The following is a 20,938-nucleotide window of genomic DNA, read 5'->3' as shown; positions in this document are numbered from 1 at the left end:
AGCTTGGGCCGTATGAAAATTGCTGTCCCTGTAGAAAATATAGTTATAAAAATGTTATTAGGTTGTATCAAAAAGCATTATTTTATAAAGTGGTGTATTATTATACTTATCGGGTTGTCTTTTGTGAAATTACTTCTTCTTTTATGTTCATAACTAAATTATTGTTGTTTCGTTTGATACAAGAAATGTTATACGGTATTTTTGTAACTTGTTGTCTAGAGAACAAAACTGTAAATTTATAGGAAGGAGAAATATGATTTGAATGCATGGACATAAAACTTAAACCTAATAAAAAGGAAAAGAACATGTACTGCTTTCTTTGTGTCGTTTTTTTTTTTTTAAGTTGTTCGTATATTTTCTGTTCGGCATAGTTTTGTTTATCGTTCTTTGATTTATAATTTTGACTCATCCCCCCTCCCCCACCCCAACTTTGTAATCTTCTTAATTTTAAACTTAATCAAACGCAAGGAGCGCTTGAGTTATCTATTACGATGCTGTTTTCGTTGCTAGTCAAGTAATATCCTGACAATAGCTACAAAACCTTACAAATAGTTCTAAATAATAATCATTTGGCAGTTCTCACACAAAATACTCATTCCAACTGACCTCTTTTCCAAATTTTGTGCGCACTTTTTGCTCAATCGCATGACATTTTTCAAAACATGATCGTATTCCGTAAAATTTTGAGACTGTTTCTAAATAAATAATGTTACTTACTACTTCTCCCGCCCTAATGGTACAGTAACTCTTTCCAATTGTGTAAGGTAAAAACAAACAACTCTCTAAAAGTGATACCATTTTTGTGGTTGTATCGTTATAGATTTTCTATAAAGAAAACTTGGCTGTTTTCGGCTCTTTGGTTGGGTTGTTGTCTCTTTGACACATTCCCCGTTTTTATTTTCTCTTCTTTTTTAAACGAAACGCCATGAAATGAGTTGGGGGAGGGGCAAGCAGAGTTACGTTTATGAAAAGGCGTATTTTTTTAAGTTCAGTTAAACAAATGAGTCTACTTATCGCCTGTCATAGATTTTCGTACTTGTATATATCGACAACAATAACATTGTAGTCGATATTATGATTTATTGCATTTTTGAAATCTTGAAACAAGAATGCAGTAAGTAATCGAAAATTGCATGTCTACATATCTTTCCTTGATTTTTAAATTGTTGGGATGTTTCCTCGTCAAAGTATTATTCAATCCACGATTATTCACAGTGTATGGTCTTTCTAATGCACTTATATTCAATCTGATCATACAGTCATGCTTCGATTGCATATTAGGATGCGCATGTAAAATATCATTTACGCAGCAATATGTCTCCTTGACTAATGCTTCTCATTTGGTAATTTTCTCTTATATACATCAAGTATTTAACAATAGTACATGTACTTCTTTTATTTTAACAAAAACCTAAAAGAAATTACACGGCAAGTTCCCAGAAAGGTAAGCTTGCAAAGCAATTCACCTTTCCGATTTTTACGACAGTTTTCATTTTGATCGACAAACAAGTTTGATATTTTTGGAATAATCGATCTAAAAATGTAGTATATTGTCTATCAGGTTTTAAAAACAAAAGTATCCCCAAACCCTCCAATAAAAAGTAAGAATATTGGAAAATGTTGAACATCTGGTCTCTTTTACTGGTTGTATTTCTAAAATAATGTGTCATCACCTAAGTTGTCATGCAGTGCTTCGGTACTAACATGATTTATAACATATACTTATTCAAAACTCCCAGTTCATGAATTAAGAAATTATCAAGAAAATAAGGTCCAAACTCCCTCTGACATAGTTGACCTTAGATGAATTTAACCAATCTGTTTAGGTCTTTTTTGTTGTATAGCTCCTAGCGTTTCAGCATATTTTCGCATTCCTAGCTTCCAATCGGTAAGTCCAGGTTAAATACAGACAAAGATGAAATTGAAAATAAGTTGAATCGACTGATACCGAATGGATTTAAACCCAGTGGTCATCTTCCGTTATACATTGGTATGCTTGCATCACAAGTCACACAAAATAGAAATTTAAAAAATACTAGAATTTAAAGATATCAATATTGATTTTGACAGTCAGAACTGTTTTGTCGTAAGAATTATAAATAGAGAGGAACACCATACGCTTAACTATATATATGTGTGTAGATCATACATGATATATTTGTCCACGTTTTACAATTTAGTTTTTCACAAATTAATTTCAATGTCTGACTTTCAGGAAGGTTTGAAATGGAGAGTTTCTGTTACTTTCCTACTGGAAGCTTTATATTACTACTACATAAAACGATGGATGTCTGTTTTTCCAAGAGATCAGTTTCTCGTTATACCATTTGAGGAATACAGAGACAACAAATTTGAGACAATGAACAGAATATTTTCTTTTCTGGAAATAAGCAAGTATAATTTGTTTACCTTTGAATATTAAATCTGTTGAAATTATATCAAAGAGAAAGCAGAAACAGAAGACACAACATTGCCTATGTAAATTGCCAAAGAATATCAAACTAACAAGAAATACCTGTGACATGAAAAGAATAACATTAATTTAACAAGTCATTTTTATATATTCGTTGTTACTGAGCTATTTTAAACGTTTTTTATAAGTAAATCATAAAAACTCCTCAGAGATCCCAAGCTTTTAATTTATAACTGCAGACGAGTTTCGTCTACCTAAAACTCATTAGAAACACTCAAATCGAAAGAAACGTGAACCACAAGACTCCAAACATAATGTTAGGCATACTAAGAACAGTAATAGAATCGACAAATAATCTCTAACAGTAGTTGGAATGTTTGCTATGATTGGTAGATACACTGTATCTTGGTTTTTTTTCGACTCTCGATATCATCTAAATCTAGAATTAAGTAAATTCCGGCAAATTGTTATACTCTTGATATTTAGTAGTTGAGCTGACGGTACAATTCCATATGAATCATGCACAATAATATAGTTATGAAAGAGAGGCGAAAGATACCAAAGAGATAATCAAACTCATAAATCGAAAACGAACTGACAATGCCATGGCAATAAAACGAAAAACGACCAAGAGACAAACAACAGTATACAAAGCCCAGCATAGAAAACTAGAGACTAAGTAACACGAACCCCACCAACAATCGGAGGTGATCTTAGGAGTAGTGGAAGGGTAAGCAGATCCTTATCAACAAATACGTATTTAGGAGTGTTTGGCATTATTTATTTCTTGTTTTCTTTTGTTTTTATTTGATTTTAGAACAACTGAATAGGACGGAAATGATCGAAAGACATATATTGAAAAAGAATATCGTCAATAAAGGACCCAGCTCAATTTACACTCCTTTAACAGAAAAAGCAAGGAATATGTTATACGATTTCTATGAACCGTATAATAAAATGTTGTACGATTATTTAAACGACACTTTCACTTATCGATGGAAAAAAGAGTCGTATGAAAGTTACAAACTTAAGTATACATAAACCTGTTTTTGTATTTGTGTAATTTTTTAATCGATTATTTGCATTTTTGTTTTGTGTGCTGATATAGTAAATTACAGAGAAAAATTGTTTTTGAGATGCACAAAAAATTATCAGGATATTTTAAGAATTCTAAGACTACTTAGTCGGAACTTTCTGGTTGCTAGAAATTCGAAAAAAAACCTTGCATGAGAAATGATTTTTATTAGCTGTTTGTAGATATAAGAAGATGTGGTGTATCTAGTTTACTCCAGATCCAATGATCAGACGCATGAAGTTCATAAAGTGTTGTTTTCGATAACTATAATTAAAGAATTAAATGCTTCTTTTTGTAAATTTATTGGGATGCAAAAGCGTTGACCGAAGTACATTTTGTATGAAGCGCTTCATTCTAAAAATGTTCGCACGGTCAACGCTTTTACAACCCTATAAAATTACTAAAAGAAGCATTCAATACTTATAATTACATTTTTTTGCTAGGATCATGAAAACACGATTTCTATCAAGTTTTTTCTGTTTTTTTTTACCTGTGCACTTTATTGTGGAAGCTCGTGTCATCATGAATGTTACATTTCATTTTGAAATGATGGTTAATTTCAGAATGACGCAAGATTGCTGTTAGCCAATCAAAATAACGTATTATAATGAAACATAATGTAATGTAATTATTTTGAAATAACACTTTAAAAAATACCGTGCGTCCGAAGCACTTATATATTAGCGGTATTGACTTTTAACAGAAAGATTATATCCCAAACTTTTGAAAGCAAAGGATGTATAAATACCAGAATACGTGTGGACCTAATAGTATTTGACCAAAAGGAACCTAATAAGAATAGCCAAATTCATCTACGATTAACAATTAAGGTTTTGGAATAAATTCTTAATTAATCTACGCAGGGTTTAATAAAAAGTATGTTATGAACCATGTCAGTACCGAAAAGCAGAGAAAGTGACCATTATAAGTGTATGTTAGAGGTTTCAGTTCGTTTTTAATTTTCACTCACATCCTAAGACATGTAGGTTAACTGGTTCTGACCGAATATCCTGAATAATTACAAGTAAATATATATCCAGATTTTCTCAACCCTGATCAAATACCACAATAAAATATTACCACTCACTGTGTTGAATTAACGCAGAATTTGATCGTTTTACGGAAGGACATTAGTGAGTGTGCTCTTGGACACTGTCAGGTTCATTTTTTTAAGACATACAGATTTGTAGAGTTAGGCATAAAAAGAGGAAACAATACAACGGGACTGTCGAAATACACAAGTGGAAGAAATACAGACATCATTTTTATTAAAACAAAAAAACAAAAACAAAAAACCCCAAAAAACCAGAAGGCAAACAACAGTCCACTAAAATGAAAACTAAAAATTCAGTAATACAAAAAGCACCAAAATCCAATGATTCATGTGCTCCGAAAAGGTTATGGGTACCATTCGGTGATTGTCCCATATGAAGACGGGGAGTAGTAGTAGTTATAACGACACATGGAAAATATCTGAGGTCATCTTTTACAAATATATTCTAACAACTTTGTATTTTCCTTTGTAGGACATTCGAAGAAAAATTTTAAATTAACTTTTTTCAATAGCTTTGATGTAGGAAACAATTACTTTATTCCTTTTGCCGTACAATTAGTTCTCAACCGGCCTTTACTGCCAATCAACAAAAGCATCAAGTATTGAAAAATTCGTTAAATACTCATACTCGTCAGAACGTGAAGTAAAAATAAAATATAGCTTCTTTTCATTGTTAAGCCATGTATGAGTAATTTGGAATTCCAAAAACAGACGATATAACATAAATTTCAATACCTGATTTGTCATATGCAATGCAGAACATAAATCATAACAATTAAAATCATTTGATAACAAATCATTCAATATTTTCCATCCTGCATTTTCATCATGTAAATCTCTTTTGTCGAAAAGGAATAAGCGGATATCAAAATAAATTTTATGCAAATCTGTTTTCAAAGATATTGTAATCTAAATACATCAGAAATGTCGTCTGATCTAAACATATTGCTTGTGTCCCATCTCTAGTGACATATTTTTATGAGTCTGATTTTGTATGAAGTATGAAGAGTGATATATGTAAGCAGGAGACGTTTACCATGTTGATGCACTCGGACTCGTTCCGTTTAGACTTCATACGATTCCCTCCGGTTTTCCCGCATAATTGATATATTCCAAATGGATTTATAAATTTAGAGAACATAAACTACGACCTCTAACATTCTTCACTTTGTTATTTATAGATAGATACATTAATTTTTTACTATATGCTAATCTGTATGCATGTGGACAATAGTGCTCGGACCAATCTGAATATGTTTTGCATAAACATTGATGTACGTAGCACTACTGTCTTGACTAGGGTTTGTTGATGGTGCTGATTCTCTTGGAGAATTGTCAGAACGAACAGATATATCTGTATTGTCAGAACGAACAGATATATCTGTAGATCTACTATTGTTACTATCATTGCTTTCCTCGCTTTCATCACTTTTTCTGCTCTCGTTGCTTTGACCACTTCCCTGGCTCTCTCTATTACTGTAAGAGTCCCTTTTTCCCAACCTTTCACCATGTTCTCTCTCTCTGTTTTCTATATAATTGGTATTTGAAGTTTGTAGATTGTCTCTGTCTGTGTTCAATTTTTTGTGGCTCATATTGTCACTAATACCTTTGTCTGATGTTGCCATACATTCATCGTTATTGGCTTCAATATCTATGTCTACGACGGTCATCTGGAGTAAATTTTATATATCACAAAAACTTAAAACAACAATAGAATGAAAAAATGAGACAGAAGACATCAAACGGACTGTGTATATTGGTCAGGTAAGTTCTACCTTACAAGACATCGGTTACTATGACATGTATTAATTGGTCGGCAGATACAGAGTCTTAATTTATTCAATTCTATGGTGACATTTATCTGTAAAAAATCTCACATTTAAACTTTTGTGAACCTTACATCATTAAAGGATGTGTAATGTTCCTGTTTGACAAAATTACTTGATATGACTGTTGAATGTTATTGAGGATACATATAGTGGAGGCGATGCTCACCCTGTAAATTTGTTGAATCTTGCGAATTTCACGCAATGTTTTGTTCTTCGATTTGTATCTGCGCGTACTGTCAGATCTGAACTTTGTGTCTTTAGTGTGTTTATAAGTTATTTTTGTGCTTTGTATCGATCGGATGAGTCAAGTCCTTTTCAACTGATTTATATAGTTTGTTCTTATTTTATGCTATTACACCACTGTTCAAGGTTAGGGGATGGTGTTGCGCCTGCAAACATGTTTAACCCTGCCACATCTATATGTGCCTGTCCATAAATCAGGCCGTTGGTTTTCTAGTTTGAATTGTTTTAAATTTGTCATTTCGGGGCCTTTTTATGACTTGCTTTGTGGTATGGGTGTTGCTCATCGCTTAAAGCCGTACGGTAACCTATAGTTGCTAACTTCTCTGTCATTTAGTCTCTGGTGGGGAGTAGTCTCATTGGCAATCATACCACACCATTTATTTTCAAACTGTAAAACAAACGAATTGCTATATGTTGATAAAAAGTACTCAAATTATAAGTTTATAAAGCATATGCCAACAATATAAATATCATCCGAGTCTGACAAATCGACGGTTTTTCTTCTTTAACTTTAGGGTTCTTCCAAAACTAAACGTATGCAAACGAACTTACCATCTTTTTTGACAAACCATGCACACTCTCATAAACGTTACTTTCATGCTGAAATGCAAAACGCAAGAAAAATAGTGAGAGTGAAAGTTTTCTATTTTATCCAAACATTTCAAAGATAGTTTTATTACCATATGCAACAGGTTTTCGATAACTTTTTAAATTTAATATTCTAATGCGAAGAACTATCACATGTATTTAGAAAACAAATGGAAGTTTCTTATCATTTCAAATAGACGTGTCATAAGCTTTCAAATTTGAAAACATTCACAATCCTAGTAGTTTTGCCATTTTTTTTTGGACTAAAAGTTACTTTGACAAAGCAATTCCCTATAGACTTTGATAGCACTTACCAATTACACTAAACAAATAGCTTAACTTGAAGGGTCAATGGCCTTTGAGATCAAATAGTACGCAGCTTTTGGAGTCTGGGAATAGACTGGCATGCTTACACGACTTATCGAGGAAAATATTTACAAAACTGATAACTCATACGGTGTACAAAGCGAGAAAACTCAATAGATACTTGCTAAACAATAATAGGCTGCTTATGAAAAAAATCTTATATTTATATATATCTAATTTAATAATGGTCTATATTATTTTAGTTTAAAGATAGTACCCTTATACGATGCTTAAATATTGATTAACACTTTATAACTCTTTTATTATAAGCATGTACATAAAGAATCGTTCATAAATGTTATTTTATTATATTGACAACATAGGAAAACTTCTATAATGTATATCAAACACTCATGCATTGGTAAAACAAAGTGAGATTTTATATTCTTTTATTAAAATGCCGAAGAATTGTAAAATTACCTCATTTGAAGAAATTTTATTGCCTTCATTCTCATACTGGTTAGATGCACTATCTGTTTTTCTCATTTGAACATAAGACGTGTCACTAACACTTTCATTTTCAGTGTCATCGTTTGCCTAAAGGAATTGAAAGGAATTTGTAAAATATCAAATAAGCAAATTAAATGACAAATAAAGTAACAGCATGTGACGCAGCCACAATGCTGTAAGTCTTCAATGTTCATCTTCATAATATATTTTGTATAAAACCCTTTTCCTGATTTTCTTAGAATTCACTTGGAAAGGAGTAACGAGTTGAACTAAACAAAACATAACACATATAAATATATATTAAAGGTGACACTGGTCAGTCTTCTATGCGTCTTAACTTGCATATCAAATTACGAGCCTGGTATCTTTGATGAGGCTTTGTCTACACCTATAAATAATTCAGATGACGATTATAAAGATACTATGATAATTATTGATGGTTTTCAGAAAAATAGTGAACATTTCAATAGCAGATTCGATTTTACTCATTTTGAAAACGAACCCGTGATTTTATAGTTAAGTGAAATATAATCTAGAGTTGATGTAGACATTTTTATTTCCTTTTTAGTCAATGGTACCTTGTTTACAGGGGTATCCACTTCATTTTCATAATGTACTGTGCCACTTTTCAAACATGTTCTTTTGATTGGCTTATTTGCATTCGCCTTTTTTTTCTAAAAGAGAACATAGTTAATAAGGTTTAAGTGAAATATAGAACAAACAATACAACTAAATTCAGTCTACAAAAGAATTATTCACATGACCATGTGCTGTTCAATTAAGGGGAAAATATAAATTTAAGAAAAATATATTTAAAGTGTGTTGTAATAGTGATTCTAACATAAAAAGAAACGTCCCATTGATTCCAAAGATCTCTTTCTTCAAATCTTGTCTTACTTGAACGATTAAGATACATGATATGGATAGAAGGGCGATTTCGAGTTTGGTATATGGTATAGATAGATTGGTAATTTTAAGCGTGATACATGGTATGGACATTTGGAAGATATAGAGCTTAATATGTAGTAAGGATACTTGGGAATTTAACAGTTTGATACATGGTATGGATACTATGGCGATTTAGAGTTTGATACTTTGTATCGATACTTTGCCGATTTAGAGTTTGATACTTGGTATGGATGCTTGGATGATTTATAGCTTAATACATGGTATAGATACTATGGTGGTTGAGTTTGATGCATGGTATCGATACTATGGCGATTTAGAGTTATATACATATATGTACATTATTATACAGTTGCTGCTTATATACGGGTTGCTCAGTCTTTAGTTTTTTTCTGTAGTGAAATGTTGTTTGTCTTTTCATTTGCCAAATTGTGTGTCATCTATTTTTTCGACTTATTTTTTTCGAAATTTTGGACCATTTATTGACCTTAAGTTTGTCTCTTTTTATTTTTTTGTGATATAGTGTCTCGTTTACATTTAACCAACATTTCCTATTGTTAAATTGTAATTTGTTTTGACTAGGAAGCTGCCGTTTTTAAATTAATGACACCCTGTAATGAACAAACTTTTAAAATGTTCTACAGTGTTGAATATTGAGGTGAACCGGTTTAATACTGCTGAGTAATATGTATTATTTTGTTGAGAAAGGGAGAAATAGAATAAGCAAATCAAACTAAATGCTGTAACGTTTAGATTAATCGTTAATGTGAATTTCAGATTCCGAAACTATATATACCCTTTTAAATTCAGTGTCTTCAATAACCGCAGGCTCATCAGCTTTCTTGTTGGTCTCTGTTTCGTTTTTACTCGTATTTTTCTTTTTGTGGTCTATTGACTTTTGAACATTAAAGAAAACTATGTACATTGATATTAAACTAGCATAAAGAGTTCCAAAATTTGTTTTAAATAATCTCTTTTCTTCCGTCTACAACAAGTAACGGAAATGTCTTGAAAGAAAACTCAAGGGTTTAATACAAAAACATGCAGTTAAACATTTAAAGAGCTTTTACATGGAAACCGCTTTGCAGACAGTAAAATTATGATACATAAAGGTTATTTATTACTCGAAATAAAGATGTGAACCTTGATCCGAAACACGCCATTGCTGGCTACCTAGTACATCGTTTATACAGGGAGTATGGACAATACTTATTTAAAATTTTACAAACGATAGTAAAATAATGTAAGTAGGATGATGTTAATATTTTCATTTTTAATCTCACCTATAGCTAGCCGAAAGGCCAAGTGAGCTTTTCTCATCACTTGGCGTCCGTCGTCCCTCGTCGTCTATCGTCGTCGTCGTCGTCGTTGTCCGTCGTCATTAACTTTTACAAACATCTTCTCCTCTGAAACTACTAAGCCAAATTTAACCAAATTTGGCCACAATCATCATTGGGTTATTTAGTTTGAAAAATGTGTCCGATGATCACAGCCTGCCAACAACGATGGCCGACATGGCTAAAAATAGAACATAGGGGTTAAATGCAAGTTTTGTGTATTATTTTGAAAACCGCTATGAAAAGAGAAAATCTGACAGGTCAAACATGTTTAGAATGTTTAGCTCTACCAATTGTTCATTTACGTCAAAACTGTTAGATGACGTCTTGTAGGAGTTTTTGCCCTTATATGATGAATTTTACCATTTTTAAAAATTTTTGCTCATTATCTCAAAAATTATAATGGATAGATAGAAACCTTGAATAGCAAAAATGATCAGTAAGACAAGAGCTACAAAAAAGTCAACATAACGGAAATCTGCAGTCGACTCCTTAGTAGAGTGATTGCCTTATAATGACAATTTTCACATTTTATTTCATTTTTGCGTTTTTGCTTAATATCTTCAAAACTATATTAGATAGATAGGAACTTTAAATAGCAAAATTGATCAGCAAGACAAGATCTACAAATAAGTTAACATGACTAAAATTGTAAGTCAAATCCTTATTGAAGTTATTGCTCTTTAATGACGATTTTCCCCATTTTTGCCTATTATCTTGAAAACTGTAATTGATAGATAAAACTTTAAATAGCACAAATGATCAGCAAGACAAGATCCACAAATAAGCCATGATGACCGAAATCTTCAGTCGATTCCTTATTAGAGTGATTGCCTTATAAAGACGATTTTTACATTTTATTTATTTTTTGCGTTTTTGCCTAATATCTTAAAAACTATATATTAGATAAATAGGAACTTTCAATAGCAAAAATTATCAGCAAAACAAGATCTACATATAAATGACATGACCGAAATTTTTAGTCAAATTCTTATTAAAGATATTGCCCTTTAATGACGATTTTTCCCATTTTTGCCTATTATCTTGAAAACTGTAATAGATATATAAATCTTTAAATGGCACACATGATCAGCAAGACAAGATCCACAAATAAGCCATACAGTGTAATGGTCGAAATCTTCAGTCGACTCATTATTATATTTATTGCCTTTAATGATAATTTTTAACGTTGTTTTGCCTATTATCTTGAAAACTATAATAGATAAATAGAAACTTAAAACAGGAAAAATTATCAGCAGAATAAGATCTACAAATATACTAACATGATTGAAATTGTCAGTTAAGTCTAAATAGAGTTATTCCCCTTTTATGATGATTTTACTAAAAGTGGCCATTGTTGAAGATGCAGGTGAGCCTCTAGTTTTATGTTTTAAGATAGGCTGAAAAGCAGAATAACCCTACCTAATTTTATTAAAATCGCCATACATGAAACACATATGTAAACAAATCTTTACAGCAAATATATTAAGCGTTGATGCAATATTATCATCTTTCAAAAAATAAGTGATTTTTAGACCAATCATAAAACTAAAATGGCCGCGGGACATAGTTTCAGAATGTGCCACTCTCGGATTTGGCTGTTTCTTGCAACTACTCAATAAACAGAACCAATATTGTCAATCCAAGATAAAAATATGGTCTTTCGCAAATCTTTCATTTTAACATCGACAAGTTTTAATTAACAATTTACAGTCAATATACTAAACAATTGGCTGCAACTGGAGTTAAACACAAACCGTCATTTCCCAGAAACAGCTTCAACGACTGGAATAGTTTTACCCAAAGGTAATCGCAATCATTGTCCGACATAGCACTTGTAATTGTGATGACTATCTGACATCAACAATAGCTTATAGAACATATGTTTTTACATATGATAAACTGAAAAATACATATCATTTTGTTTTTGAAATATAGAGAATTAAAGAAGATACAATATAATAAATTTTAAAAAATTTTCTACTTCTGAAACCATTATTACATTAGTTTATTTACCTCTTTTTGACTTTTCTGTGATTCATTACCTGTGCATCTAGATATTTCTCCTGTGACTGCATAATCATATTTTGGCTCCTACAAAAATAAAATATTGAATATTGTAATAGTACCGTGATATGTACTTTTTTATTTCCAATATATCTACTAAATAATGTAATATTTTTTTAAAGCAAAACGATCGTCCGTATATCAGTTAGAAATTATTGTAATATGTCTGATCCACAGTTCCCCTTTGAATCCTAAATAATCTGTTCGTAATAATTATGTTTAATCAACAACTGTTCTGTTTAGTACATATGCATAACCATACGGATCCTCAGACTTCTCCAAGTTTGAATTATAGGTTTTATCCACAAAGTTTTAAACTAATGTGTTCGTTTAACTTTGATGTTTACATATGTGTATTTGTCTAGTCACCAGTCTTACACATTTGTACATTTGAGTTGTCACAGGAGCTTGGGGGTTCTTGGAGGGGATATATTTTCCGTTTCATTTTAACTTCGATTAACATTTCAAAAGTTGATAAGGGATGTTTTGTCTGGTTTTATCATTTCTCACAACAGTACATGATTAATTGAATAGCGTTAGAATTATTCACCCGCTCATTGATTTTCAAGTCATAAAGATAGTTTCTCCCTGAACTTTGAATTAATTTAATAAGTTTCCCTCCATATTTTCCTACACCTCTGGATTTTTCCTTGCCCATGCAATTAAAAAATTCTGGGAACAATTGATTTCTCTATAAATTTCAAAATACATCGCAAATAGAAGTGTTGTAATTATTTTGACTTATAGAAAGGAACATCTATACATTTAATTTTCCTTTGGTTATATTTGAAATAGGTATTCTACGACAATGTGAATATACGATGTAAAAAATTGATCACTGATTGTATCCATTTTGATTATTTAAAAAACACTACCATTTCTTTTTGCAAAAACATATTATATGTTCAGGACTAGAACTTAAACAATAGGTACACCTAGAGCAAAAAAGATCGACTGGAATGAGGGGCGTGATATTTGTACAGCCACAGGAAAATGGGGGGCCGCCATGGCACATTCAAGGTCTCTGAAAGTGTGCTTAACACCAACAGACAAACAAACAAACAAACAAACATGTTTATGAATTATAAATACTGAATTTATTTCTGACTTATGTTGACAGAACATTTGCAAACTCCAGATTCGAGTGGCTAGTTTAAGCTATACACATCTGAATAGATGTATGGTTAGGTTCAGCATACTGAAATCCATTACAGAATTGAATACTTTTTTTTTTTAATTTATACGAAATGAAAGCAAACGACAATCACATTTTGAATGAATCACAGTGTCGCTTCTAGCTTAAAATTTGATGGTCAGTAGCTTTCATATCAATTGCATATGACGGAATCAAATGATTCGTCTTTCAGCAAATAAAAGATCGGCATTTGTATGAATTGAACACCTACTGTAAATATTATAATATATATTGATAGTATACCCCTTGTTCATCTGATTCTTTTGCTCTCAAGTTGCTGTCATGCGTGGGATTTTTACCATAGCGCTGCAGTGTTGGGTCCAGCTCTCCACAAACACCTGATTCTCTAATACCCTCTTCTCTTTCAATCTTAAACTATTTATATGAAGTAAATCAACTGTTGCGTTATTCTTTTTTCGAAAGATATATAAATTTGCATAACATAAATGTTAATTAATTACAAGAAATAATTGAAACATTAACTACCAGACTGTTATTTGTATATGTTCTTTCTGCGTTAATGCATATACATGTATGTAAAAAAAGTGAGAGAGTGAATATTTTTTGTTGGATGGGGCGAATACTATTGATTTAACTTCTTTTTTGTTTTGATTCCAGCTCCACTGATGAATATAATGTAGACGAAACGCGCGTCTGGCGTACAAAATTACTACCTTGGTATCTTTATTCCGTTTAAACATTTTGTAAATAAGCTAAGGTATAACTTAGGAGATTGCATTTGAAAATTTTAAACAATAAAAAAATGAATTTAATTAGATTAGTAAATAGTATTCACCCCGGCCCGTCCATCAAAAACCAAATACGCTAAACATGAAGAATAATAACAAATATTATTCCACTGTATATCAAATTTGATAGCTAAATCAATGTTTGATTGGTTGAGACCATTCCAGGTGACACTGAACAAAACTTCATATTCCCCTCTGAGTATCATATTCCAGTCTGAACATCGGGACTTGCCCGTGCGACGTTACGCGCGGTTAATATAGTAATGTTTTGAACGTTATTAAATTGCGATGGTAAAGTCACTATCGTGTTCAAAATTATTTCAGACGTAAAATCAAAACAATAATAATAGATAATTATCTTTTGATCGGTACTGTTTATCAATGTTTTAAATTATGTCGTGTTTAGTTATGAAAACAAGTGGTTAAGAAAAATGTATATAAATTATTGTTTTATGTTCAGTTACTTGGTTGTAAACAAAGTATAGGCAGTGGAATAAAACATTCATTTCCCTTGACTTAGGGAGATATGAAGATTTCTTCACCCTCGAACAGTCATATTTCCCTCTGGCGGGACCCTCGGAAAATATGAATTTTCTTGGGTGAACAAATCTTGAAAACTGTAATTGATAGATAAAACTTTAAATAGCACAAATGATCAGCAAGACAAGATCCACAAATAAGCCATGATGACCGAAATCTTCAGTCGATTCCTTATTAGAGTGATTGCCTTATAAAGACGATTTTTACATTTTATTTATTTTTTGCGTTTTTGCCTAATATCTTAAAAACTATATATATTAGATAAATAGGAACTTTCAATAGCAAAAATTATCAGCAAAACAAGATCTACATATAAATGACATGACCGAAATTTTTAGTCAAATTCTTATTAAAGATATTGCCCTTTAATGACGATTTTTCCCATTTTTGCCTATTATCTTGAAAACTGTAATAGATATATAAATCTTTAAATGACACAAATGATCAGCAAGACAAGATCCACAAATAAGCCATACAGTGTAATGGTCGAAATCTTCAGTCGACTCATTATTATATTTATTGCCTTTAATGATAATTTTTAACGTTGTTTTGCCTATTATCTTGAAAACTATAATAGATAAATAGAAACTTAAAACAGGAAAAATTATCAGCAGAATAAGATCTACAAATATGCTAACATGATTGAAATTGTCAGTTAAGTCTAAATAGAGTTATTCCCCTTTTATGATGATTTTACTAAAAGTGGCCATTGTTGAAGATGCAGGTGAGCCTCTAGTTTTATGTTTTAAGATAGGCTGAAAAGCAGAATAACCCTACCTAATTTTATTAAAATCGCCATACATGAAACACATATGTAAACAAATCTTTACAGCAAATATATTAAGCGTTGATGCAATATTATCATCTTTCAAAAAATAAGTGATTTTTAGACCAATCATAAAACTAAAATGGCCGCGGGACATAGTTTCAGAATGTGCCACTCTCGGATTTGGCTGTTTCTTGCAACTACTCAATAAACAGAACCAATATTGTCAATCCAAGATAAAAATATGGTCTTTCGCAAATCTTTCATTTTAACATCGACAAGTTTTAATTAACAATTTACAGTCAATATACTAAACAATTGGCTGCAACTGGAGTTAAACACAAACCGTCATTTCCCAGAAACAGCTTCAACGACTGGAATAGTTTTACCCAAAGGTAATCGCAATCATTGTCCGACATAGCACTTGTAATTGTGATGACTATCTGACATCAACAATAGCTTATAGAACATATGTTTTTACATATGATAAACTGAAAAATACATATCATTTTGTTTTTGAAATATAGAGAATTAAAGAAGATACAATATAATAAATTTTAAAAAATTTTCTACTTCTGAAACCATTATTACATTAGTTTATTTACCTCTTTTTGACTTTTCTGTGATTCATTACCTGTGCATCTAGATATTTCTCCTGTGACTGCATAATCATATTTTGGCTCCTACAAAAATAAAATATTGAATATTGTAATAGTACCGTGATATGTACTTTTTTATTTCCAATATATCTACTAAATAATGTAATATTTTTTTAAAGCAAAACGATCGTCCGTATATCAGTTAGAAATTATTGTAATATGTCTGATCCACAGTTCCCCTTTGAATCCTAAATAATCTGTTCGTAATAATTATGTTTAATCAACAACTGTTCTGTTTAGTACATATGCATAACCATACGGATCCTCAGACTTCTCCAAGTTTGAATTATAGGTTTTATCCACAAAGTTTTAAACTAATGTGTTCGTTTAACTTTGATGTTTACATATGTGTATTTGTCTAGTCACCAGTCTTACACATTTGTACATTTGAGTTGTCACAGGAGCTTGGGGGTTCTTGGAGGGGATATATTTTCCGTTTCATTTTAACTTCGATTAACATTTCAAAAGTTGATAAGGGATGTTTTGTCTGGTTTTATCATTTCTCACAACAGTACATGATTAATTGAATAGCGTTAGAATTATTCACCCGCTCATTGATTTTCAAGTCATAAAGATAGTTTCTCCCTGAACTTTGAATTAATTTAATAAGTTTCCCTCCATATTTTCCTACACCTCTGGATTTTTCCTTGCCCATGCAATTAAAAAATTCTGGGAACAATTGATTTCTCTATAAATTTCAAAATACATCGCAAATAGAAGTGTTGTAATTATTTTGACTTATAGAAAGGAACATCTATACATTTAATTTTCCTTTGGTTATATTTGAAATAGGTATTCTACGACAATGTGAATATACGATGTAAAAAATTGATCACTGATTGTATCCATTTTGATTATTTAAAAAACACTACCATTTCTTTTTGCAAAAACATATTATATGTTCAGGACTAGAACTTAAACAATAGGTACACCTAGAGCAAAAAAGATCGACTGGAATGAGGGGCGTGATATTTGTACAGCCACAGGAAAATGGGGGGCCGCCATGGCACATTCAAGGTCTCTAAAAGTGTGCTTAACACCAACAGACAAACAAACAAACAAACAAACATGTTTATGAATTATAAATACTGAATTTATTTCTGACTTATGTTGACAGAACATTTGCAAACTCCAGATTCGAGTGGCTAGTTTAAGCTATACACATCTGAATAGATGTATGGTTAGGTTCAGCATACTGAAATCCATTACAGAATTGAATACTTTTTTTTTTTTAATTTATACGAAATGAAAGCAAACGACAATCACATTTTGAATGAATCACAGTGTCGCTTCTAGCTTAAAATTTGATGGTCAGTAGCTTTCATATCAATTGCATATGACGGAATCAAATGATTCGTCTTTCAGTAAATAAAAGATCGGCATTTGTATGAATTGAACACCTACTGTAAATATTATAATATATATTGATAGTATACCCCTTGTTCATCTGATTCTTTTGCTCTCAAGTTGCTGTCATGCGTGGGATTTTTACCATAGCGCTGCAGTGTTGGGTCCAGCTCTCCACAAACACCTGATTCTCTAATACCCTCTTCTCTTTCAATCTTAAACTATTTATATGAAGTAAATCAACTGTTGCGTTATTCTTTTTTCGAAAGATATATAAATTTGCATAACATAAATGTTAATTAATTACAAGAAATAATAGAAACATTAACTACCAGACTGTTATTTGTATATGTTCTTTCTGCGTTAATGCATATACATGTATGTAAAAAAAGTGAGAGAGTGAATATTTTTTGTTGGATGGGGCGAATACTATTGATTTAACTTCTTTTTTGTTTTGATTCCAGCTCCACTGATGAATATAATGTAGACGAAACGCGCGTCTGGCGTACAAAATTACTACCTTGGTATCTTTATTCCGTTTAAACATTTTGTAAATAAGCTAAGGTATAACTTAGGAGATTGCATTTGAAAATTTTAAACAATAAAAAAATGAATTTAATTAGATTAGTAAATAGTATTCACCCCGGCCCGTCCATCAAAAACCAAATACGCTAAACATGAAGAATAATAACAAATATTATTCCACTGTATATCAAATTTGATAGCTAAATCAATGTTTGATTGGTTGAGACCATTCCAGGTGACACTGAACAAAACTTCATATTCCCCTCTGAGTATCATATTCCAGTCTGAACATCGGGACTTGCCCGTGCGACGTTACGCGCGGTTAATATAGTAATGTTTTGAACGTTATTAAATTGCGATGGTAAAGTCACTATCGTGTTCAAAATTATTTCAGACGTAAAATCAAAACAATAATAATAGATAATTATCTTTTGATCGGTACTGTTTATCAATATTTTAAATTATGTCGTGTTTAGTTATGAAAACAAGTGGTTAAGAAAAATGTATATAAATTATTGTTTTATGTTCAGTTACTTGGTTGTAAACAAAGTATAGGCAGTGGAATAAAACATTCATTTCCCTTGACTTAGGGAGATATGAAGATTTCTTCACCCTCGAAAAGTCATATTTCCCTCTGGCGGGACCCTCGGAAAATATGAATTTTCTTGGGTGAACAAATCTTCATATCTCCCTCAGGCACGGGAAATAAATGTATAATATAGAAAGTTTACCTTTGTTATTAACAAATATAACAAATCGGGTAAATAATTACCTCGTTACTGCTTTCCTGATGTGTTTCATGGCAGCATGTAATATTTCTGATTTTACAATAGATGAATCCCACTAGTGTAATAACGAAATATATGATTCCAGCAATCCCGACAACCATGCATATTGTCTCATTTTTAAATAACATCGTGTTCTACCTCTCACTATTCATATAAACAGAATTTATCTCTTGAAACAGCATGCATTATTGTCGTTGATCCCTCTTATTGGGTATTTGCATACCTGCTGTGAACATCCTTGGTAAAAAAATGTAATTTCAGATAAACAAAAAAGACAATATTAGCAGAAGCATGGACTTTCCAAGAAGTACTAATTGTATACGTATACATGTTCCTCTTTAATCGTTTTAGTTTAATAAATGTCAATAGAAAAATATGTCTAAACTTTCTCATGCATTCTATTAACTCTTGATTCTAAGTTTAACTTATTATTATAATATCGTAAGTAACGTTTCCTTATGACAGTGCGTCATCCCGGGAACAGGTTTTTTTTTGTTGTTGTTATGATTGTATAAGGCGGGTTGAATTTCATTTCCTACTTGTGTATAATTATGCTTTGAATGCATTCAATTGATTCATCATACATTCTAAATTCAATAGTTTTTACATGATACACGGAAGCTTGTACGTGAACTTATATATATGTATTTATGGATCATAATAAAAACAATCATCAAATCTTAACCTAAGTCTATAATACAATGTGTTGGTCTTAACTCGACTAAAAAAGATCATGATAATTAGTAGAAACTCATTAGAGATTCTAGGCTTATAAATTAGTACGCGAGGCACGAGTGTGACTGTCATCTACATAGTCATCATGATAGTTTGTAGATTAAAATGTTGAGACGAATGAACAATTGCGGGATCTCTTAAGCAAGCCGTTTAAATGAAATGAAAAACGGCTATCCTGGGAAAGCATTTTTTTTCTCTCACGGTAATGTAAATTTAACTTTTTGAATATTTTGCTTCATTTGATTTTCTTTTCCAATATGAAAATTACATGGAAATAGCTGTAAAGGGCTAATGCAAACTTTCATATTTATATAAATATCCTTAAATATTTTGACACACACTTTGAATAAACGCATGAAAGGGATCAGTGGTTTGTATAGTATGATAAAACTGAGTATAATACTTTCAACACATACACTGACAGGCACAAAATAAACATATTGCATAGTGGTAGTGATGGTTTTTTATTTTATCTTTTTTGTTGTTATATCCTTATTATGTGTTTTTTGTAAATTATCAAATTATGCATGGATATAAAAGTTTATTATCTACTTTACCAACTATTCCAAAAACTCATTTACAGCAAAAAGCGTAAAATTATTTACTGACCTACTAGGGAAGTTAATCCAACAGGCTTTTTCTTTTCTTTTGAAATAGCTGGATTTTTTTTACGCGTTTTATAAAAAGTGTAAATTAAGGAAGCACCTTGAAAGTCCCAAAAATATTCATATTTATATTTATAGATTAAAATTTTGCATTTTTTTATAAATATTTTAATAAATATTCACAATTAAGTTTTAAAAATCAAACATATTTATTAATTCAAGAAATATAATTCAACAAAACACATTAAATTTTAGCAGACTATGTCTGAAATTTCCGGTTATGAGCTTATTTGAAAGTGTGAACAACATCAGTAAGGACCAATTGTAAAATACTTTTGACCATGGCGTTGTTAATAACATTAACGGTACCATTATTTCTGCACCAGATGTGCATTTCGACAATAAATGTCTCTTTAGTGATGCTCGAGGCAAAAATTTTTGACAATCGAAAACTTATTAAAAATATGAACAGCTTATAAACCAAAAAGGACAAAAAGTATAGCCAAAGCCGGGCAAGGAATCAGAGCTGGGCATGAGGGAGATAAATGTCAGAATGGATATTAAGAATATAGATGTCGATTAAGAATTATCTTTCTTTAACTTGATATCAGAATCAAATTATTCCGAAGTGCCCAATGTGTTAACTGTTCTAATTTTAATTTCCGAACAGTCACAAATTTAAGATAAAATTTAAAGAAGAT

General features: G+C 31.2%; 1 protein-coding gene across 5 annotated transcripts; it reads right to left on the bottom strand.

Moving 5' to 3' along the window:
• Positions 1 to 5,060: 5,060 nt before the first annotated feature.
• On the bottom strand, positions 5,061 to 20,307 carry LOC127715607 (kinesin-related protein 7-like). 5 transcript variants are annotated; one of them, XM_052221693.1, is made up of 11 exons: positions 20,242 to 20,307; positions 18,882 to 19,134; positions 17,674 to 17,805; positions 16,184 to 16,261; positions 13,767 to 13,898; positions 12,278 to 12,355; positions 9,721 to 9,819; positions 8,597 to 8,692; positions 7,989 to 8,105; positions 7,167 to 7,214; positions 5,061 to 6,212 (listed from the first exon to the last, which is right to left on the bottom strand). In XM_052221693.1, the coding sequence occupies exons 2-11, from the start codon at positions 19,023 to 19,025 to the stop codon at positions 5,751 to 5,753; spliced, it is 1,386 nt and encodes a 461-aa protein (XP_052077653.1). In that variant the 5' UTR covers positions 19,026 to 19,134; positions 20,242 to 20,307; the 3' UTR covers positions 5,061 to 5,750. The 5 variants fall into 5 exon arrangements, with proteins under 5 accessions (XP_052077653.1, XP_052077654.1, XP_052077656.1 ...); XM_052221694.1 differs by having other exon boundaries at positions 18,882 to 19,123; positions 20,242 to 20,270; XM_052221696.1 differs by lacking the exons at positions 12,278 to 12,355; positions 13,767 to 13,898; positions 20,242 to 20,307 and having other exon boundaries at positions 18,882 to 19,131.
• Between the last annotated feature and the right edge of the window lie 631 nt (positions 20,308 to 20,938).

Source organism: Mytilus californianus, unplaced genomic scaffold (assembly GCF_021869535.1).
Source record: "Mytilus californianus isolate M0D057914Y unplaced genomic scaffold, xbMytCali1.0.p SCAF_9, whole genome shotgun sequence".
NCBI lineage: Eukaryota > Metazoa > Mollusca > Bivalvia > Mytilida > Mytilidae > Mytilus > Mytilus californianus.
Note: the sequence above shows the minus strand (reverse complement) of the source record. Positions and strands in the feature narration are given on the sequence as shown.